At 41.2% G+C, this 24,398-nt stretch overlaps 1 protein-coding gene across 1 annotated transcript in view; it reads right to left on the bottom strand.

The window, feature by feature from the left end:
• The window catches only part of METTL24 (methyltransferase like 24), a 69,521-nt gene that overhangs the window by 28,397 nt on the left and 16,726 nt on the right, over nucleotides 1-24,398 (bottom strand). The window contains exons 2-3 of the mRNA XM_063124786.1: nucleotides 10,741-10,839; nucleotides 2,018-2,157 (exon numbers count right to left, since the gene is read on the bottom strand). Of these exons, the coding sequence (XP_062980856.1) occupies nucleotides 2,018-2,157; nucleotides 10,741-10,839 (239 nt within the window). The remainder of the gene's footprint in view (nucleotides 1-2,017; nucleotides 2,158-10,740; nucleotides 10,840-24,398) is intronic.

Raw genomic sequence — 24,398 nt, 5'->3', positions numbered from 1 at the left:
GGGCCTTTTTTTACTCCAAAATATTTGTACCTTCTGCAGCCGTTCTCTGGGAAGAACCCAGCTGGTCTTCATTTCATTTTATATAAATAAAAATACATTAAATAAGAAGTATATTTCAAGGAGATCTTGTCTTACTCCAAACAGGGTTGCTTCTCTGTGCAATCATACACCAAAGAGCAGAATGAAGTGCCAATGTTACTGAAAGATTGTAATTGGATTGGAGTCACAAGGAATTAGAACTGATTGCTATGTAATGCCTCAAGAATTACAAACACACACACACATGCCACATACAGACTTACTTTTTCTGAACCTTAGCTGGAAATTGTTACTTATTTTCTTTGTGCTCTTTTTTTATAAAATAAACCTTCAGTGCTAGCAGAAGGGATTGTTCGTGGAAGATACTGAATCAGTAGGCCTCTTCTGAAGATGATGATGATGATAATGATGATTAAAATTTGTATACCACCCCATGTAATTCTGGGTGGATTACATAGGATAAAAACACTTACAATTTAAAACCACAAAAACATACAAGCTTACTTAGAAGCGAGGTGACAGAATGAAATTTAAATGTGTCTTTGTCAATTTAATTATTATTTTAGATGACATGTCAAATCAAACCTCAAAAGGAAGCTGTTTTACTGTCCAACAAAAGTAGTTTTTTTAAAAGGTCATCATTGATACAGCCGTAAGAACTACCCTGCTAGATGTACAAGGTCTATCTCCTTCAGTATTCTGTTTCCAACAGTGGCTGGCCTGCAGGGCATGAAGGCACCAACTCTCCCTGGATGACTGTCCCCAGCATCTGATACCCAATGTTATACTGCCTTTGAGTGGGGTGGGGGGCACGCTGCATTTAGGTATCAAGGCTTAAAGCCATTGGTAGTCTGTCCTTCAAAAATTGGTTGAGCCATCCAGATTAATGGCCATCACTGCATCTTGGAGTAGTGAATCCCTTTCAGACTTCCTTTTGCCTGATCTGATCCTACCGCTACTCACTTCACTGAATGACACCAATGGGCCAGAACAAGACTGAACTGTAAGTCAGGGTAATGGCCTGTTTTTGTTTTTCAGTAATGCCATAATAGAATAACCCAGAAATTTGGCATACGTTCCCCTGCAATGCCCTGATTCCTGTGGAAAGAGCAAATGTGCCTTAAAATATAGCTCTGCTTTCCTGAAAAAAATTCTGGCAAAAATATATTCGTCCAGTTTCAATGTGATGCACGCCCCCCCACACACACACCTCCCAAAGGCACTGTAAAACCACATGTTTAGTCAAGTATGTGCCACATATGCCAGAGAAATCCCAGCTAAATGTTACATGGTCACCGCACTCTCTTTTCCTACACTTCTTTCAATTTACTGGCTCTTCAGTGGGTTCCTCCCAGATTACAGATATATAAACAAAGTCTTTCCACAGCTAGCTCAGTTTTGCCAGCTGGCAGAACATTCACTTAGGGCCATTTCACACTTTCACTAGAACATCCTCAGGCAAGTGCCTGCCTACCATGTGCAGAGAAAGTCGCATGTGAACCTCGGTACAAGCGCATCCAGTTATATGAGACTGCAGGGACTCCCTTAATCACAGCAGGGCAGCACCCAAAAGAAAATCACTGTTTGGGGGATTGTTTTAAGCATATGTATGCAAATGTGTCAGCTTCACAATTTACATCCTATATTTGAACACTGGCCAGAAGACTTTCAGATGGAAGATTTTGAAAGACCCACCATGCTCAAAAATTGGAGGTGCATAGTCAAAACCTGGAAGCTTGTTGTTGTACAATGTTCACCAATTTGGAGTGGGGAGGGAGTGCAAATAGCACTGAATACACATCTACAAGAGTGCTTATTTTGCAAAATGTAGGCTATTCCAATGAATGACATTCTTTAAAAAAAAATTCTCCTGGACGAAGATAGCATAAAACATTGTTAATGGATTTGTGTTAAGAACAGACCATTCCAGATTGTTGCATTTGAAAACATTTTCTGCTGCTTCAGAGGAGACACTTACCCCAGTGAATACAGACGGCACTGCTTGCTTTTGATTTGATGAACTAAATTAAATCTATCATCCAAGCAGACTGACCATGGCCTCTTTAGGCTGTCAAGGTTTCTTGGGAGGTCCTTCATGTTCATACGATTGCATGAAATCTGTTAAAATAATGAATGTTTATTTTACTCTGTGTTGTACTCTTTCAAATGCATCTCACGTTTTGTTTGAGCAAGGAGAAGGGAGGATGAGGAAACAAAGGAAATGGTTTAGCTGTTACATGGCCGACAAATGGGGGCGAGGGGAAAGAAAGGTTGCTGGGTTTATGTTGTGTTTGTTTGCTTTGCAAAAGAAAGGATGTGCTGGATTGAAAGAAATCAGACCGAAGAGCAGTGCAAACATTAAAGACAAATAATTGAACTACAGTCACCATTATGCACTGAATGAATTTTTCCCAGCTCCCTAGACTGCAAAAGTCCTTTTTTTCTTTCTTTTGAGCCTTGGATTGGATTCTGCCTTTGGCAATATTTAAAGAATAATAATAATTTGTCTCCCAATTACTTGGACTACAGGTTTGAGGTTCATATCTATTATAGATCCAGTCTTGTCAGTGGAGGCCCACATGATATGCAGTTGAGTTGAGGCTCGTAAGCCAGCTGCAACCTCTCCTGGACGGAGATAGCCTGGCAACAATAATCCATGCTGTGATATAATATAATATCCAGGTTATGTTACTGTAGTGCTGGGATCACACCGAGTCTTAGACAGTGGTACTGGCCCCCCGCCCACTTACAAGCACAATTCAAAGTGCTAGTGCTTGGACTGCAGTCCCAGAAGGACTGGCATCAACCAGCTCATCGGTTCAGATCTTCTTTGGAGGCCCTGCCCTGCTATGGGTGCGCCCGCCATTTAAGGTGAGATGACTATACCAGTGAAAGGGAGAGCCTTCTCAGTGGTGACACCTCCACTATGGAATACCCTTGCCAGGGAGATTTGCCTGGCACCTACATAGTTACCTTTTGGGTGTCAGGTGAAATTATCTTTATTCTCTCAGGCCTTTTAATGATTTTAGTCCCTAATGGAATTTGCTCTCTGCTGCTTTTATGTGTTATTTTCCCTTTCTTAGCTTTGACAGGGTTGTACTCTTATTTGTTATATTTGTTTTTGTGTGGTAAAGACACTCTAAAAACAATCTTCTGAATGGTGAGATATGCATATATTTTTTACAAATAATATTAAAAAATTAAAAATTAAATACATGCAGTTCCACAGGCATGCAAAGTAATAGTCAGGTAATATTTATCTCGCTCTCTCCTCCCCCTCCCCATCAACCCCTCCCCTCCGGTGGAATTTAAATTCAAGCTCATTTAAGTACTCATATGTATGGTGAAATCCATTCATTCATTTTCAATGGATGTGCTTAAATAAATCCCACTGGGGGGAAGGGAGAGAAAATTAAGCATATGTTTAAGCTCTTTGCTGAACACATTTTAAATTGAGTAAACCTGCAATGTAATAATCCTGTCTAGAACTCACAACAGGATTATTCTTCACTGAAGGAGCCAAACTGTAACCTGAACAATTGTTGAGATAGACAAAAGCAATCTTGCCCAAAAATTCCACAAGGGGGGAAAATCCAGAAGGGAATCTGGAATCCAAACTCAAACAGGTGAAGATCCTGATATTCACTGTCATCTCTCTAGTTTGCTCATAGTCCAGACAGCCCAAGGTCAGCACCAGAGTACTCTAGGTTCTGCAGCACGCAAAGACAAATTCTGAAGTCCGAATAATTTCTGCATTATGATCCCATCATTTCCCCATCTCCTTTTTCATTTATTTGATATATTTCAATATATTTATATCCCACTTTTCTATCATTTACATTCTTAAAAGAACGAGGAATCTTATACACAGAATACACGTCCCACACCCTGACACTTGAAAGTTCTGCTCAGGGCAGCCCACATGGCTGGCTTCTGAAATTTCACAGCACACGGACTTCACTTATTCAGGCTTAAGCCAGAGGCAACCAGAGATTATGCCGAGAATAGAAAGTAGCTTGAATAAGTGACTGCTGCTTATATTGGAGACATACTTCCCCACTTTCACCTCTTTTTAATAAAGTAAAAAAAAAAAACCTGCAAAACCTGTTTACCAAACAGGTTTAGCAGACTTGTGCATTGTATGAAAGACCTACAAATCTAATTTGACCACTGATCAGAAGCAACAATGGGAAAGCGAGGCCTTTCTCAAACCACTCTCAACTCTCTGAAAGGCTATTGACCACCTCGACTTTTACTTCCACAGATAAGGAAGCTGTAATCTTGCTAAGAAAAGAAAAGGGCATTCTCGTGCTTGCAAGGCATCATCTAAGCCACACAGAACACACAGTCCTTATTGCAGGAAATTCCCACCGGACCTTCCAAGACCAGGAAATCTACAAAAATGCTACCCATGTGAAATGGGTAAAGAAGCTAAAATGAAAATCAGAAATCAGCCTTAGCTAAGGCAGGCGCTACCTAATCCTTTCTAATGAGAAAACTGAACAAACATTATTAATGAAGATTAAGCTTTATGAATGCATTATATTGGGAGAAATCCCATTGCAAGGGATGCAGGCTATTGTTACTCACACTGTTATGAAAACAGGAGTTGGTTTTGCTTGTTCTTCTCCCAGATTTTTACAGACCCTGTAACAGATCCTGCTAGCAATGCTGCAACTAACTTCCATTCATTTCAATGGCTCTACTCCACGGAGGACTAACACTGGATACTGCCCATTGCTAGCAGTGGCAGCTGGTGAAGTAGTCTGCAAACAGGAACTGCTGGCTCCCTCGCCAGGGTGATGAAGGGCCTGGGGAATCCGAATCCTTATCAGAAACTATTGTGAGAGAAGGACCATCATCACATGGGGGCGGGGGGGGGGAGAATCGTGTTTCCTTACTGTTGCTTCTCCACCCACGCTTTTGTCCCTCATTACTTCCTCTTTTGAAACAAGAAGTAAACAAAATGCATGTGGGCCATTCAGTGAGCTGTTTTGATCACACTGCTTCTCCCGACACAGCAGGAGATGGCAGCAAGTTCCATCTCAAAAATAATTCGAATTTACCACGGTCTTTTTTGTCGCATGAAGAAGGCTAGAAGGGGCGGGAGGTGCGTGGAACACAGACACTGTCATGAATAGGACCCGCAAAAATCTGTGAGTGCCCAGTAACAAGCATGCAATAAAATGCTTGTCTGATGATGCTCAAGGTGTTGGGGGTAGGGGGCACCTTGAGACAGAGCCATGCAGGTGTGATTAGCTGCTTCCCCATAGCATGGCCAGCCAATATCGGCAAGGGCAGCTAGCAAGTCAGCAGCCACGATGCTTACACAATACCGATTGAGGTGGCCCTACTGTCAGTCCTGCTTTCGGGTGGTTTCTGGTAAGAGCAAGGATCCCACCACCACTGCCACTGATTGCTGGCTACTGGATGCCTCATCATTACAAGCAGTTGAAAAGGTCAGAATTTAACTGTTCATTTTACTAGCTCTACATAGCTGGATTCCCAGTGATTGACTGAGTAAGGTTTTTAGGCATGATGCCTACACTCACTTCCCTCTTCCTCCTAATGTCTCCCATACGTTGAGTAAGTGTTATGATTATCTAGAAAAAAACATGATTTATATCCCTCCTACTAGTCACAAAACATGATGATCCTCCTGCCAGGATTTCTGACCTTTAAAGATGGTGGTCAACCCATGGAGATTAAGAACGTCCTTAATGGCCAATGTCAGTGTACAGCCCCAGGCATATTAGGGCCACAGGCTATAAACTCTTTAACGTAAGAAAGACGTCTTAAAATAGCCAAGGCCTTAAGTCCCCAACATCATGGGGCACTATGGCACACTGCAAACAAAAATGGGGTGATACACCCTCCCATCCCCAATTGCCCAAGCAGTGAGAACTCTAGAGGTGCAAGCATGTACTCAGGGTCCCGCTTGCTTGGAATGAGGTCAATTGAGACTTATAGAGGTTGTGATATATGGTCTACTTACACAGGCTGAACATAAATAGAGGCTCACAGTTTAAATTCACTTGAAAAGACACTGCTTCCTCATTGATTTCTAGGGGAATCACCAGCACCATAAGATGCTGACAGAGAGCAACTCTGCTTTCTCTGTAACTCATTCAATTTTGCCCAGAATTACCAGCTTTGTCCTCTGGTTATTCACAGTCCTGACTCACCCCTCTGTGTGTTTAGTGGGGGGGGAATAAGGATGAGGCACCACTCACCTGTGCCTTTTTGGGCTCTCTTAGCTCCCTTTGAGACACATCACCTGAAAAGTTACCAGCTATCCACAGTCTCTTCATCAGGTCTTAAAAGGGATTACCTCAGAGCATCCCAGACTGACAGTTCTACTTACAAAGCTCTTAAAGTTCAAGAATCACAGAGTTGGAAGGGGTCCCGTGGAGTCATCCTATCCCATTTCATAACAGAATTAATTCAAAAAATATAGAAGATGACAAATACAGATGATGAACAAGCTGCAGATTTTCTGCTCTTTGCATCAAAATTCAGGTCCCAGGGGCTCACAAAGTAATAAGCGCATGGTACATTAGGCACAGGCCAGAAAAAAAATCGAGAAAGGACCAGATGCCCAAATTACTAAACAGAATTATGCACCCTTTAGCGTTCACTCCATGCTATTATTGTTACTCAAGAGTTCAACAGCATCTGGCAGGAGGGAAATGAGGGCTCCTCATACTCCTCCTCAATTAAATTTATGCCTGCCCGGGGTAGTGGGAGCAGTCATTCCCAAAGCATAAACTCCTGATTGCTATGTCAGCAACTTTAAACCCTCTACAAATTGATGCCCTTGTAGGTTTTGACCCAACTAGTGAAGCCTGGAAGAATCTGCCACACGTTATTACATTCTTGAAGGAAAGGGCAGGTTCTCTGCGCTGTAAGGATACTTCACTTTAAGTCTTTGTAACTGAAACCTATGAAGTATTTGCACATCATCAAGACCTCACAGATGTAATTTCATTGCTGTCCCCCCCCCCCAAATGCAGCTATTTGTAGGGTGACCATATGAAAAGGAGGACAGGGCTCCTGTATCTTTAACAGTTGCATAGAAAAGGGAATTTCAGCAGGTATATATGGAGGTATATTTGTATATATGGAGAACCTGGTGAAATTCCCTGTTCTTCACAATGGTTAAAGTGCAGGAGCTATACTAGAGTGACCATTTTAAAAGAGGGCAGGGCACCTGCAGCTTTAACTGCTGTGGTAAAGAGGAAATTTCACCAGGTTCTCCATATATACAAATGACACCTGCTGAAATTTCCTTTTCTATGCAACTGTTAAAGATACAGGAGCCCTGTCCTCCTTTTCATATGGTCACCCTAAGGCTATTTGATTTTCAAGTAAGTGTGTGTGTGTTGTTTTTAAACTGGGTGCCACTTTTTGTGCTGTTCCCCCTCCCCACTGCCCCACATGAATAGCCTCAGTTTTGGAAGAAGGCTGCACCTTTCAGTTTATGAACAGAGGCACACAATTATCTTTTTCAATTCAGGCATATATGCTTTGAAAATATAATATTTATGGGGCATAATCCCCAGAGTGATACGTTATGGGTCACACACTCTTTCCAACTTGGAGATTCTCCTACACAGCCTTAAGAGGCAGGAAGCATAAGGACATATACAACATATTTTCCACCTCAACACACACACACACAACCCACCTCAGCAGAAACACAACATGGAACAATACGATACCACCATCACTACCACTTCAGGTATGCCAGGTCTTAGCTACTCTAAAAATCCTGTAGCTCAGAGTAGAGTTGAATTTCAGCAGGTGTCATTTGTATATGTGGGGAACCAAGTGAAATTTCCTCTTCATCACAACAGTTAAAGCTGCAGGTGCCCTGCCCTCTTTTAAATCTGGTTGCTCTAGTATAGCTCCTGCAGCTTTAACTGTTGTGATGAAGAGGGAATTTCACCAGGTTCCTCATATATTCAAATGACACCTGCTGAAATTCCCTTTTCAATACAACTGTTAAAGATACAGGAGCCCTGTTTTCCTTTTCATATGGTCACTCTATCTAAAAACAACGCCCAGCCAAACCACATAAAAATGTCATAATGGAAACGAGTCAGGGTGCAATCTGGCATAGATTATTTATTGGTTGTTGCAGGCTTAAGGCACTTTTCACCATAACGTTTACACCAGTTTGGAAGTATCCATTATATATATACATGCTCAAATCCCTTTTGCTGAGGATGATTGGCACATGCCTAAGACAAAGTTCTTGTGTTCATGCTTGAGAGCATTTAATAAGGAATTTTTTTCTTAAGGGAATGAACTTCAGCTATGCAAACATCCACATGCAAGCCTTTATTGGTATTTCTAGAAGCAAAATAATAATAATGCTAAGAAAAACTTAGTGAAACAGCTTTAATCTACTATTAGATGCAGATACTAATGTGTAGTTCTTTCCCATCTGTGATTCCATAAGTCACATTGGTGAAATGCTGTGAACACATATTTGTGAGTTAGATCAATTGAACTGAGATTTACTTCTGAGTAAACATGCACAGTATTGCGCTGACAAATTGTAATGCAAGGTTCATGCACAAGTAAGCTAAGACTTGGGATACATATTTTTTTACTCATTAGTAAGACATGCTCACCAAGCATCACATATTGGAATTCCGATCACAGCACTGATTTGCAGGAGCAAATCAGTTAATAAAATCAAAATATAGAAAGCAGGCCTGAAAAACGGACCTCGCCGAAATACAGATATCCTTCACTATACTTTTTCAGTGACGTACTCCTATAAAAGTCACCGCTGATGTGCTCTTTTCTGCAGGGATCTGGGACTAATGTTGAATATTTTGAATACCTGCTGGGATGGGACCTGCTCTTCTTCTAACCATATGGCTAGGCATAAGGTTTCACCATTGTCCAGGTTATTTGAAAGTCCGTATTCTCTCTTAAAAGCCTGCCCATGCCCTGAGATCCTAAGGGGAGGCCCTTCTCTCACTCCCACCACCATTACAGGCATGCCTGGTGGGAACGTGGGAGAAGGCCTTCTCAGTGGCTGCTCCGGTGCTCTGGAACTCCCTTCCCAGGGAAGTTAGACTGGCTCCCTCTCTGGTGTGCTTCCAGAGGCAGGCTAAAACTTTTTTGTTTCAGCAGGCCTTTGGGGAATACGCTGGACCACTGTTTATGTGTTATGTATATACTAGATTTTTTTAAAAAAATATTTATATTTTAAATATTTTAACATTGTAGTATGTTTAATTATATTTTTAATTTTTGTATATTTCTATCTGCTTTAACTATACATGTTTTAATTTGTAATGCCACCTTGAGTCCCAGTATTGAAAAAAAACAGATGCAAAAATAATAATAATAATAATAATAATAATAATAATAATAATAATAATTCATCTCAGCTTGAGCCATGGCACCTGAGGGACAATCATGATTGGACAGCTAGACCAAACTTTTCAGTAAAGTCAAATAGAGAGGGAGGCGTCCCCATTCCCCTCCCCCATGCACACTATTCCAGGACCAGCCCTACCATTAGGCAGAATGAGGCTGTTGTCTCAAGTGAAAGATGTTGGAAGAAAGCAGAAAGGTGTAGGAGGAGACAGCTGTGTGCCACACAGCCTGCCCTGCAACCCCTACGCTTGCCTCCTGCCTTCAGGTGCAGTGGAGGATGCTGTCCCATCCTAGTATTCAAATAAGATTCAACTGTCATCCAGTTGGCTTTTGTACATGGAATGGGAGAGGGTGCCATCTTGTTCTCCACCTCAGGTAGCAAAATGCCTTGAGCCAACCCTGCACTATTCCCAATTGGGCATTTAATGAAGGTGATTAATAGATAAAGCTGTAGCCAAGTTTATATTCCACATATCAGTGCCCACCAATTTCTGACCAACTGCCAAATCAACCTTCCCTGCAGTAGTTGAGGTGCAAGCATTTTGGGGTGATGATTAAACCACTATAAGCACTGAAGAAACCGCATGAGAAATATCTATTGTCCTCAACTTTTATTGTTTTTTGGGGGTGGTAGGTGGTGGATCTAGGCATGCTCCCCCTGCCCACCTCCACACCCCCAAGGACATCTGATGGGCACAGCATAATGTTTCTTGCCTGCACAGACCAGTAGTTCATCAGAATTTGAATTGGAGGACTTTGTTCAGGCATAGAGCTCTCTCCCTGAGAGTCAATGTAATGCAATGGATACATGGCTGGATTTGGACTGAGAAAACCCAGGTTCAAATGCCCACTCAGCCATGGAGATTACTGGGTGACCTTCAACCAATCATAATTTTCTCAGTCTAACCTACCTCACGGGGCTGCTGTGAAGCTGCACCACCTGGAGCTCCATAAAGGAGGGGTGGAATAGAAATATAATAAAGAAACAAAAACTCAGAAGTAAAACATACAGCAGGGTTTATGTGCATAAGGCACACACAATGCAGCTCCTGATGAAGCTCCCCAGTCTTTTTGGTACTTATAGAATTTGTGATTAACTGCTTAAAGGAACAGCATCTTTTAAAGAGCTTTTGTTCTGACTATTATTTTTAATCTGAAGCAGTATCTAGTATCTATTAAGGAATGGGATACCTTACTCGTTATGCCACTTGCAGTATGATTATGAAACATAATTTTACTGACAACTAAACCATAAGGCCTATGGCTGTGATTTCCTAAATCAGTTTCAAGATGAAAACCAACCTGGGCAGTGCTGATATACTTTAAGAGCCTGAAGGCTTCATCACTCAGGGATGGTGTAGGACTTGCCCAGGGTTGCAAGTCTATGTGCCAGCGTATAGTCTGGAAAAGAAAGAAAAGAAATCAGCCAGGTAAGAATAAAGCTATATTTAAAAAAAAGACATTCTGAAAACACGATACAATGAATTTCAAAATTTTCTGAAAATAGAGATAAAGCAACTACCAAAAACCAAGTGTCACACTCCTAAGATCTTTGGCTATTTACTTCTTTATTAAATAAGAATTAAAAATAAGAATTACATCCATATAAAGTATCCTTGCATTGGAGGGCTGGAGATAGATAAATTGGCATGTGAATAGAAAATAAAGAGAGATAAATAATTATGTTTTCTTTTTTCTTTTTTTAATCCATTCATCTATTCATTGATTACCTGATTTTAACCCAAAAGCTATAACTTAATTGACAAAAGGGGGGGTTAAATTGAATAATGCCCAAACTTCTTTAGCAATATTCTAATATATGTGGAAATTTTAAAACTTCTACTAATTTCACATGTATAACTCTCTTCCCCAAACTCTCATGCATTCCATTAACCATTTTGTGGTTAAGTAGCTTGGTTTAGCATGCTGTCTGAATGCGGTCAACCTGTGCTCTTGGTCTGCAAAATTAAAACTGCCTGGATGTGCCTCCAGGCACTTTGCAGTGATAGACAAACACAGATGGGTTTGGATGACACAATAACCCATGATGGGTCACCATGTCGTTTGTTGGGAATATTTTAACCCACAATGGGTTATTTGACCGAAATAACCCACGGTCTGCAGTAGGGTTTATTTAACACATTAAGGGTTATCATGTCATCTGTTCTGAAGTTCCTGTATTTTGCCTCTCATATTTCTCTGATTTCTTATTGGTATTGCTTAAACAAATCCTTTCTACAGAACAGAATTTCTTTAAAAGTTATTATTTTTCCAAAGTTCCCAGTTATGATTTTGGGAGTAATATATTTACTTCATATTTTGTCAGCTGTTTTGATCCACACTGTCCTTCAAATCAGGATTATATCTGCTTTGCTTTCCTAGGTCTAGTTTACCTGTTATATTTTATATACAGTTATTTGGATTATAGCCTGAATATGTACATCTTTTTAGTCAGTAGTTATGCATAATAGTTAATGTGCTTTAGTGAATTTTGGCAAATCTCTCCAAAGCTGTTTTTTTTTAAGTTAAATTTGCACAAATCTTCCCAAGGATGAAAAAGTAAAATCTACAAAATAAACTCTGCTCTGCTAATGAGTAAATTTGTCCTCATTAGCAGAGTAGGCTGCTATGCCTGCAGAAAGTGCACCCGCCCACCACAATCATTCCTTCCTGTTCAGCCACTACTTTTGTAGTTCAATGTTAAGGGAAGCACTGAAGGGGGAGGAAACTGACAAGTGTCAGTTCAAGACATAAATAGCGAGAGAATTGAATTGAGGAAGGGCAGTTATTGGCTCCCCACCCTGATCATGATTCCTTTTCAGAGCAAATACTTTGTTCTCAACCCTCCCCTCACACTTTTTTTCTTTGCTTCTGAATTGCGTGAATGGGTTCGTATTTTCTTTTATTTCTCCCAGGCCTTCACAAGTGTGCACAGAATAGCCTGTCTGCTATGTGCAGTCTGCAGCAGTACAGCTGCCTTGTCAATTTCCTTGTAATTTACCTGCTCCACTTCAGTGCTTCCCTTGACAGCTTTGTGATAACAATAAATAATAATTTAAAAGAAGAGAATCCATTTGGGCAATTCAGAAACACTGGAAAAAATATTTACCCATTTGTGTACTCTTGAAGCACTGGCTGGGGTGGTGGTTGGGGTGGTGTGAATGGAAGAATTGTGCAAAATTGTGATTGGAGTGAGGAGGGCCCCCAGGAAATGAGTATATAAAAGGGGTTGTGCTGCAAAGGCCACTGGGATATGTGCAGGGAACGAGCCGGAGGACTAAGGGGGAAATCACAGTAAACTACAGAACACCCAATCATCTGTCAGTACTAATGTGGGTTAGCAAGGGAACAACCAACCCCAAGTGGTTTATTCTCAGCATGGCTTATCGTGACATGCAAACCGGGCCACTGTGAAGATTGCAGCACAAATAAGAAGGAACGGGGAAGTCTGAGCGGGGAGTGGAAGAAGATACCATCATCCCTCTGATCAACAAGACCTTGTGCTTCGACCTACACCTCCGGTCTGAAGCAATATCCTGCTGAAAGTGTGAAGCAAGTGGTAAACCAAGGGTATTTGAGGATGGCTCCGATATCACTGAGGCGGTGAATCCAGTGAGAAACCTAAGGGAGCTATGCATTGCCCCACTGACATCGGAGCCACCAGCCTCCAATGAATGCCCCTATTGTTGAACAGAAATCCCTGAATTAAGGCTCTGGTTTAGGGAATCTAACCATATAATACAATCACATACTCTGTACCCATCTCCACCCTCACCCAATGCCGTCCTTCGGTGTCCTGAAAGTGCCAATGTTTTGCCGCCCACAGCATTGTGCGCTCTCATTTTCATCTCCAGGGAAAGCTAGTTTCAGTTCATGCTTTCTGTAATCTATGTGAAGCCTGTCAGCTGAAAACCTTGGAGATCCTGTCAGCTTAGCAAACAACATTTCACACATAAAATAGGACAGGAACGAACTTGAGAAAATGTGCTTGCATTAGCAAAGGGAATTGCATCCTGCCCCCCTGCCCCCAGCAATCCCTTCCCTTGGTGCAATCTTTGTCTGCCATTATGTTAGAAGTATACATAGCCAGCTTTCCCCCTCAAAAATACATAAAATATAATGTTCCCCTAAAGCTCTCTTCCCCGCCCCCCACTATAAAACCCTGTCCCTGGCTGCAGCAAAAAGACAAATGAGATAGCAAGGCCCACTCCATTGGTTCAGATGAGAGACCAGCTGTGGTTGGCCACTTCTTCTCCCTCAGCTGTTTTTGGTCAAGGCGGCCATTATATGAACAACAAAAGCCCTGTTCAGGCATTTAGGGAATCCCAACATGAATAGGGGCACATCCACCAGTTGAGCAGGGAGGATTTCTACACATGTTTAGCTGAAGGTGCACAGAAGCTTCCTTAAGATATTCCAACTCAACGTGGGAATGTTCAGAGTAGTGAGCGTAGAAGTGCCATGTACGTGGACATGGACGCCAGGGCCTGGCACAACCTTGTGTCCCTTACATAAGTTGAAATTCCCTATTCAGCCATAATGCCTGAAATTCCTAATTGTTCATGGCTAAAATGCCATACCAAGAGTTAAACATATAAAATACAGCACAAATATTTAAAAGTATACAATATAATACAATACAACACAATACTCATCCATATTTGTTTCATGCAAATCTCAGAACCTGTGACAGAAATGCCTTGTTTCATTGAGGCTTTTACAGCATGAAAAGAAACAAAAGTAACTGGGCACCAAGCTCCAAATGAAATACAACTGAGTTCATGGAGGCCATATTCTTACATCTGCCATTGAGCAATTACGCTGGTGTGCCAACATGGAAACATGTTAGTGGATATTGCAGCAACGTTTCCCAAGAAGAAGACGAGATGGAAGGTAGACACATGGGGGAAGGATGTAATAAGGAGAAAAGGGCAAAGTTCAGGGACAAAAGGGCAGTGGGAATCAGAACAGATCCACCGCCATGAACAGACAACGTGAGTCATATTTTTGCAGCTTAAATAAACATTCTTGCCGGGAGCCGGAAAATCTGTATGAACCTTTTTGTTCATTGAGGGTGGATCCCCCCCCCCTTCCCTTTTAAATTGTAGAGAAATGATGAAAAGAGCATTTTAGAAACTTCTTTAGTCACAGCCAGAAAGCAGACCTAGGTTTTTCCATCACTGAAATTGTCCCTTTGGACGCTCGTCATTTTCCATTACTGGTCAATGAATGAACTTGTATGCCCTTCAAAACCAAAGCCAAAGTTCCCGCTTGCAAGATCTATCACAGCTATCTCATTTCTAAGCAATATTGTTGAATTGGGAGGACCCATTGGGAGCCTGGAGTCTTTCAAAATCATTCAAAGCTTTCCTGCAGCCAGGCTGCATTTGTGAGGACTTGAAGGCTGGAAATCTGACAGATCAGAAGGGCTGAGATGAGATTAGAATGAGAACTGACAACACTTTCCCAGGCAAAAAGCAAAGACACATCCACAGACGTGGCCAGTTAATTCAGAAATTTCTATGCGGCAACTCACGTGGTGCACAAAAGAAAGAGACGTACAGCATATCTCCTCAGCTACATTTATTTATTTATTTCCAAATTACTTGGAGGGGGGGGGAAATCTACAACAAGCAGAATCACTATGTTAATTTTTTTAATAGGTGTGTGTGGGGGAGTGTTTTTTTCTTATTCTCCGCCTTTGTGGGCAGAAATTAGTTTCATGACAGATTTAATACAGTTTCTTCTTGAGGGAAGAGACCAATGGTGTTTTGTAATATTTGTTTATTTATAATTATACAGACTGAGCAGGGGAAGAGAGGAAGCAGACACAAAGTCAAGCAGCACTAAAGCAGAAACACTCCATGAAGACATTATTATTATTATTATTATTATTATTATTATTATTATTATTATTATTATTATTAACATCATTTTATTTGTCTATAGCACAAAGGCCATGATAACCACAACAATAAAAACCCCGCCTGGGGTACCCTCCCCTTTACTAAGATTGGAAGTTGACTTACCTTCCATTAAAGTAAGAATTCACAAGACAATTTTCCTTTAGGGGAAAAGAATGATGCATTTTGAGGAAAGCAATTTGGCGGAACAGTGTTTCACAGAACAGCTTGCAAAAGGTGGGTGGTCTTGCGATTGGTTGGCACTCTCACATTCTTGTTTAGAGGATGCTCAGATTCTGCTGGACCACAAGGATAATTTGTTTTTTTATCAGAAATAGAATTTTTGAGGCAGATTTCTACAAAAACGTACTTGCTAGCCAGCTGCAGGCCTGTTCCCCGTGGTTTAGCCATATTAAGAGAGAACAATCCTTACCACAGTATTTTCAAGACCTGACTTTCCTTGCTCTCAGAAAGGCTTTTACTGCCCTCCGTTTCCAAACAATGCCTTCAGCTTACCTGGAGGGGATGTATAAAGGGGTTCCCTATGCTCAGCGGACATGTATTTGTGGTGCAGGGGAGGTGGAAGATGTAGTTCCTTACTTGTTATGCTGCTCCTTGTATAACAATATTAGGAATCATTTTCTGGGAGATCTCCTGAGAGCAAAAGCGGTTTGACCCACTGCTAATAGTATCTGCGATCTGTGATTGTAAGCGATTACAATCATGGTTGCAATGTTTGCTGCAGCTCAAAAAATCCACCACAATTTTCTAAAGAAATTAGGTGTAGATTGCAGAGGGGACCACCTGCTATAATTTTCTGTTATTATTGCTACTAGGGGCTGTATCATGTTTTCAACAGTATAAATCTCAGCCTTTTCTCTCAGTTTGGTTCTTTTAATGAATTCTCTCCCTATGAGTTTGTAAGAATTTTGGCTGTCATAGAAACATCTTGTATTGTTGTTGTTATTATTATTATAAATCTCTTTCTCGCTCATGGAAGGTTTTTCTAGACCGACATGACAGGCATTGCCAAGTCATGCTGTCTTTTACAGATTCAGGAATTTCCTAACAATTGAGCATGTTTTAAGTATGACTGCTTTCTGGATGTTGGTGTGGATGTATTTTGGTAGGCCCAGTTTCTGAAGGTTTTCTGTATAGTTTTTTGATGTGATGCCGGTGACTGATGTGACTAATGGAATAATAGTGACCTTTTCCTGTTCCCATAGTTCTTTGACTTCCATGGCCAGTGGTGTATATTTTTCTCTCTTTTCCTCTTCCTTTTCAACAACATTTTTGTCATTCAGTATTGCTATGTCCATGAGGTATGCGTTTTTTTCTTTTTTGTCAATGCCCCTTGAAAGCTTTAATACTGTACCATATTCCCTATGTCTTTTGTCTGATTGCTCCCTTTGAAGAGACCAGGCCTTGATTACTAATCAATAAAGCGCTTTTGAACCCTCTGTCGCTGGAATGGTGGAGTCGTGCTTAAGGGCTGTTTGGATCTCGTCCTTGGGTGAAAAGAACATTGATCTAACAATTATGTCTGGTCAGTTGCAAGGTATTGTTTTGTCAGTATGAATTGTTCTGTCCCAGTATATTTTAGGATCTGCATTTTCCAAGATTGTTTCAGGTGAGTATGTATAGTATGGTGTAGGTTGTTTGATAAGGTTGAATTTGCTGGCCAGTTGTTGGTGAATTATTTTTGCAGCTGTATTGTGTCTCCATTCTTGCCATAATTTTCCACCCTCCTGTTAGATCATTTATTGTTTCTTGGAATTGATGGCATTTCCTGTTGTTACATTGTTATCTTTTATAATGTATTTTTAGTAGTTCTTGGTTGCTGTAACTTGATCCTGTAGAGCTATTAGGAATCCTTCTGTTTCTGAAAATAGCTCACCCTTCCTGAGCCATTTGTACGATTGTTTTTTGTTTATTTGTGGGTTCTGTATTACGGTGTAGTGCTTCCTATGGAGTGCTTTTTGTGCCCATTTTTCTCTGTGAGTGAGAGTGGTTGTGTTTGGTCCTCATTTTGTAGTGCTAGGTTGAGTGGGGTGTAGTTTTTATCTGCTTTTACTATGGATTTATGGATGGGGGTGTTTTTAGTGTGGAAGAATTCTCTGAGTGATTTTATCTGTTTAGCATGGATTGTGTTAATGTCCAGCAGACCTCTTCCTCCTCCTTTCCTGCTGATTGTTATTCTTTCAATGCATGAGTTGGGATAGAGCATGTGGTGTTTTGAGAGTTCGGTGTGATTGAGTCTGTTTATTTCTTCGAGTTCAGTGTGTGACCAGTGTATGTGAGGATGGGTATTGCATAGGTGTTGTTGACTTTGAACATGATTTTAGAGTTGAGTTTGGATTTTAGGATTTGTGATAGGCAAGTTTTGCATTGCATTCTTAGTTGAGTTTTTACTGTGGAGTGATTGATTTTCGTGTTTTGTTGGAATCCTAAGTATTTGTATGTTTCATTTTCTTCCATGTTATCAAGTATTTCGTTATTTAGTGTTTCTGCTGTTTCTTCTTCTTTCCATTTTCCTCTTTCTATGTGTAGCGTCTTGCATTTTCCTATCCCGAATACCATTTTCATGTCTGTCATCAGTTCTTCAGTGATTCACAGGAGGCCTTTTATCTGTGTCAGAGTTGAGACATAGATTTTGATGCCATCCATGTACAGGAGGTGATTGATTCTGTGCTTTGCTTGTTTTTGGTGTTTTATGTCGATGTCGTTGTTGTTAAGGGTGTTGCATAGTGGATTGAGATGCAGGCAGAACCGTAGAGCGCTGAATATGCCACGTTTGATATTTAATTTTTCTATCTGTATATGATTCTTGTCTATTGTTAAGTGTATTGTCGTTCCCCATGTCTCCATGATTCTTGTCATTAAGTTTTGGATTGAGGAATATATTTTGTATATTTCAAGTACTTTTTTCAGCCAACATGTTTGGCCATCAGCAGTGTGTAATAGCGAGGAAGGTAAGAGAGGGCAGTGACCCTTGGTATGACAACTGGGAAACAAGCAGGTCCCTATCTTTCATCTACAAAACCTTAGAGGGGGATGAAAGGGGGAGCAAGGGGGTTCTCATGAAACACTGGGCACCAGAACAGACATAAGCAGTGTAAAGCACTGGCAAATAAGAGAGATCCATCCCTTCTTCCAAAGCCTCTGCAGAGGACTCAGGGCAAGAGAAGAGATCAGAAGTTGCCAATAATGATGGATGGAGAGTAAACCGAGCCAAAATGTGTGGATCCTTGAACTTGACAGTGACACAACCGTAGTAGAGTATGAACTCAAACAAAAAACAAATTAAAAAATTGGCCTTATCCAAAATTCCTCTGAAAGTTAAGGAAATGAGCCAATTAGGATTTTCTAACGCACAAACAGCTTCTCCATTCCTTTCCTCAGATATAGGCCAGATGAATAAAAATGTAACACCACTTGAGAAGCTACAGAAGAAGAAGAAAAGACACCCATAAAAGCTTGTAATGCCTGTCCCATTATATTTCACATGTTCTCGTTTTATACAGTACTCATATAAATGTCTCGTCTATGCTAACTACAGTCTTGGAAAGGGCACAATAAAAGTCACTGTTGGATACATAACACTCAAGTTGTCTTTTTACAAATGAACCCTTGCACACAAGAATGTCAGTGGGCTGTGCTAAAAAATTCATAGTGACAGAGTCAAAGAAAGCCTTTTTAAACAGAAGACACAGAAAATCCTATGCACATCTGTTGCAAGTCCCCTACATTTTTGCAAATGAGTGTCATTAAAAGACAATTAGGTATACTTAAATCACTTTGAAGGGCCATGGGTTTTCAGGGACTGCTTAACTTTTTCAGGATTGCTCTCAAGGCAGCTAACGTATATTGAAGACCAGCACAAGATATTTTGCTGCTTAAGGCAAAGCACTAGATGACCGCCCCCTGCCCCACCCACAATGCCATGTACAGAAGCCAACTGGACTCAATTGGCAGCTGAATCTTACTTCAGCACTGGCAATATGATAGCATCCTTCATTGTGCCTGAAGGCAGCTAGCTAGGTTCGGGGACACAAGGCAGGTCAGGTACCATGCATAGCTCTGTCCTCCAACATCTCATCACCATTCCCTACCCCTCAGCATTTGCTGCCTGAGGTGAGCGCTTCAGTCTGCCTAATAGTAGGGCTGGCCCTGCATATATCCAAAAACAGAGGACATTTAATACTGCAGTTGTCTCCATCTAAGACAGCATAATGCTTTGCAGAACTCCTTAGAGCCAGTGCAAATTTTACATTTTAAGGTGGTGTCCCCACCAATTCACCCCTGGTGAGTCCCCCATCACCCCAAAATTATTTCATTGAACATCTGTGTTTACAATATTTTTCAGCATCCTTCTGTGTAATTCACCCACAGTGTGATTCACCCACAATAGAAATATATTAAAAAAATCATTTATTTTCCACTTTAAATGTGACTTCCTGTGGTTAAGTGCTAAGCACCCTAATTGTGTTCTGTTATTATAACCACAGCCTCAAGTCTATTATATCACCATAGTCTGCAGCCATAGATCTATTGAAAATATAGAGCCCTCATGACCTTAACTTTAAAGCACGTCTTGACTCTCAGGGAGGAGGACGTATGACAAGATAAGTTCCAGCTGTTGCAGTGGAGGAAGGTGACCAGGAAGAGAGGAGGGTGGTGAGGGGGAAGGAGGAACATCCGGTGAGTTCAATGGACTCACGGCTGGCCTCGCACCAGCTTTCTTGTGAGGGCAAGCATGCAGGGGGAGTGCACCACAACCACCCTGAATTGGCCTGAGGCCCCCAAAGGGCTTTGGTACTGAGCTGCTTTGGCCTCAGGGTACCTTGGACCAACCAGTACCAGCTTGGATTCGGGCTGAAGCAGGCTGAATCAGCTCGACTCAGATTCAGGGCTTTAGCCTGAGGCAGTGCACTGCACTAATTAAAAGGCAAAGTGGACAAACAAGGTTGAAGCCTGTGAGACCAAAAAAGAAGAAAAATGGCAGCAAGAGAAACAGCACCAGGGGCACGCCTCCCCTGCCCCATCACAAAACACAGAGATGCTTTTCACCACTCAAAACAAACAAACTCACAAAAACACCACCATGGAGCAAGAGTGACAGCTTTCGCTCTGCCCTACTTAATATAGCAAGGCATTTTCAGTCATGAGATGTCCCTCTTTATTATTTTCATTTGTGTTCTCACAGCTCTTTAATGACAGCTGAATAAAATAAAACCTTACCCATAACACAACTATTTGCCAAAGGACATTCTCTTCCAAGGGACAATTGCATGGTTTTGAGAATCTGTTTAATGATATAGAATCATATGAAGGTCAGATTTTTATATAAAAAAATCTGTCTTTGGACTAATTAGACAGTAATCTGTGTTGATGTTCCCCTGGAAACCATTTTCACTTTCAGCATATGTGTCCTTTAAATAATCTGCAATTAATATGGTCTCATGGGTCCTTCTGAAATGATAGCACTATAGTAATAGTAATAATAATGCATTCAAAGGCTAAGTTTACAAGTAGCTATTATATCACTCTGATGGAAGATTACAAGGATCTTGGTGGGCTCTACCCTACCTGTGGTACTCCTGGTTGAAAGCAGGGGTGTTTTGTTCTATCCTGTATGGCACAGAAACATATTGCTCACTCTGATGTCATAAATACAGACTGGGTTTACATGAGCACCGCAACTCATTGTGGCTTATTTAAACCACAATGAGCCATAGCACCCAAAGGCGCAAATTTCCTGTTCAGGTCCCGGCTGTAAGTTGTCATGTCATGTTAACTCAGCAAGGGTGGGTTGTTAGCATAGTTAACAAAGGATCCATAACCCTAAAACAGCCCATGGGTTCTGGGTAGTTTGTTAACCAAACCAACAACCCACCCTTGTCAGGTTCAGATGACATGACAAGTGTGGTTGCGGCTTGAATATTCAAAATGGCGGCAGCTTGAATATTCAAAATATTCAACACACACTGCTAAATCCTGGAGATTAATTAACCCACAGCGGCTTAATTTGACATGCAAACAGGCACACACTGTTCAGCCTCTGAGCCTTGGAAGTCGCCATGGTCCTGGAGTGAAGGAAAAGGTACTTAAAGTGTCCTTTAAACTTTGTGTTCAGTCTCAATGCACTGAAACAGGCACAACAGAACTCAGAAGACTGCAAACTCACTTGGAAGCAAATGCTCCTGAAATCAATGGGTCTTATAGGGCCACGTCAACTGTAATTCATTCTGCATAGCAAAAAGCCCACAAACTGCAATCACATGTGGGAGCTGCACAAACTCTAGCTTGATTCCCTTACCCCATGCATGGCCAACAAGACGATAATATCCCGATGCACAAAATGGCAGCCGACTTCTACGGCTTGCTCTGGGACCTAAGTGGCCACACGTCCTGTACCCCATGTCCTGGATTTGTGTCTGCTTGCTCTGGACCATGACCACTCATTTGCTTGAATCTGTTCATTTGGGTCTGACCCCACTGGGCCCAGACTCATATGTTGGCAAATCAAATTCTATTAAGCTCTTCAATAACCTCTGCACTCATTTGCCTTAAGCCAGATCAAACAGCCTAGGACTTGTACATGAATAAAAGAATATTGGGTTGGGGGGATTCAGAATAGCAATATTCCACCACCCAGATCTAAACCTTTCAGCACCTTCTGTGGGGAAAAGATTGCTTGATTTTAAGACTTTTTCCATATTAGTTTTAATGAATATTCTGTGCCATAAACAGTTTCTGGACAATAATTTTAAATGATGTTTTCTTTGGTTTCTTTCTGTGTCTCTGTTTTTAAAGTAACTTACTTGGGCCATATTCCATGATCCTATGTTACTAGATGTGAATAATTCCTTCCCCATTCCACCCCCACCCACCCATCCCCCTACCCACTTTGAGTCATTTTCTTTTTTGGCAACGCCACTTAGTATCAGTTAGCAACTATAATCCAAAACATTCTCATTTCTCTGAGTGCGCCAACATGTCCTCTGCTTTCAAGGCAGATGGGCACAGAAGAATGACAGGCACAATCTCTATTCTTGCATGGCCATTTTATAAGAAAGCAAATCAGAGCTAATTCTCTGCCAGTTAATTTTCTCATCACTTTTTGGCGCTTCAGCCAAGATTAGCATAGTCATCACATGTTAAAGAGCACCAATAAAAAGAAAAATATTTGTGAGCCATGGAAACAAAAAACTTCTCAGCTCTCATCACCAACCTTTAATTTACTAAGAATCTTGGTATTTTTCTCTCTTCTGGAATGTTTTGCTTTCATTTTATATCCATTTTAAGCTCAGCATTTTGCTATGAATGTGCTAAGTTTATGCATTTAAATTAAACCCAGTTCAGACATCACATTAAACTATGAACAAGCTACAGGCCCATTTGCTCCTGCCTTCCCCTCTTCCTATGATGCACAAATTCAGAAGTTTTCACAACCATGGTTTCAAGTTGGCTTCTTTCAAAGAAACCATAGTTAACATTAACTACAGTTTGACAGCTTGGATGATATGACATAGAAGGATTATCACAACCGTTCCAAAAGAGGACAGGGGAAGGGGGAGTGTGCGAGCCTTAGTATCTCTGCAATTACCTGTGTCACACTAAACTGTGTTTAGCGGGATGTTCAAAATTTGCCTAAGTTTAGCATAAAGTGTCACTGAAATCTATGAGACCCGCCTGCTTTAAGTAAACATGTTCAGGGCTGTAGTGTAAACCTTTTTGTAATGTCGTGTTAAAAAAAAAAAAAGACAAGACATCCTTATAGCTATAAAGAAAGTTTCTAAGAGGCTGAGAGTTGGCTGGCTGAATGTCACAGGGTGTGTGTGAGAAGCCGAGATTGCTTCCTCAGAAGCAGCAGGTAATTGCCCAAAAGTCAAACTCCCATCCAGTTAAGTGGAAAGCAAAAAGGAGGAAGGCTTCTCCAGCCTTTTTGCTCTATTTTTAGACTTCAAAGACATTTCTCTCAGCATTTTAAAAGCATTCCTTGACAGCATCAGCACTGTGTACACGTACAATGCCTTCTTTGTACCAGTTCTTAAAACAATGCTCTCACTCTCCACTAGTATTCGATTTCATGCAGTTTAGCACTCTGGCCACATATGGAATCCATCCCACAGAGGCACAACGGGGCCACGATAGCATGTTATCACAAAATGCAAATCTGAGCCACAAAGGCTTTGGACCAAAAATTAGCTATGATGCACATTCTTTCAACTGAACCCTCATTTCCTGCAGCATTGCAAACTAGCTTCTATGCAAAGGGTAGCTCAGGGGAGAATCCAAGTATTTCTAGACCAAATATTGAAACTAAAGGAGCTCTAATGCGATGAAATTGTTAACAAAAAAAAAGAGAGGGGGGCTAACCTAGATTGCTTTGCCTTGGAAACCATAATGTTTAACTTTAGAACAACTAAAGTTTGGCAACTGCTGGAGGTCCAGGGGCAATTTTCACACACACACACACACACACACCAGATTCTCCCCCGCGGGACACATGGGGAAGAAAAAAATATGTACATTTTGTTTTTTAAAATGACTGGTTTGCAGCGGAAATTTGTCAGCAAACCACTTTGCAGTATTCGAGGCAATAAGCCTGTGTGCACCAGTTGCTGCGGAACATGGGCGGGAGGGTGCTGTTGCACCATGTCCTGCTTGTTCATCCCTGGTCAATGGCTGGTTAGCCACTGTGCGATCAGAGTACTGGACTAGATGGACCCTTGGTCTGATCCAGCAGGGAACTTCTTTTGTCTAGAATGCTGAAAGTGTTAAATTTAGCTTGTTTGCAAGCTAAATTTGACTCTTTTAGCATTCAATAGCCATTACAGAGTGCCATTCTCTCTGTGTGTGTGTGTAGAGAGAGAGAGAGATTGATTATTCAGGGTGTCTCAGGGGGCAGCGGGGGCCATGCCAGAGAGAGGCACATGCAGCCCAAGCCAGGTGTTGCCCACCTCTGTTTTGGAACTCCATCGTTAGCAGTATTTGTTCGTACAGGACATCTTACTTTAATTCATAAGGTTGTTCACTTAAAAATTCCTCAAT

The sequence above is a fragment of the Elgaria multicarinata genome, chromosome 4, assembly GCF_023053635.1.
Source record: "Elgaria multicarinata webbii isolate HBS135686 ecotype San Diego chromosome 4, rElgMul1.1.pri, whole genome shotgun sequence".
In the NCBI taxonomy this organism is placed as follows: domain Eukaryota; kingdom Metazoa; phylum Chordata; class Lepidosauria; order Squamata; family Anguidae; genus Elgaria; species Elgaria multicarinata.
This window is presented reverse-complemented; position numbering and strand designations above follow the sequence as displayed.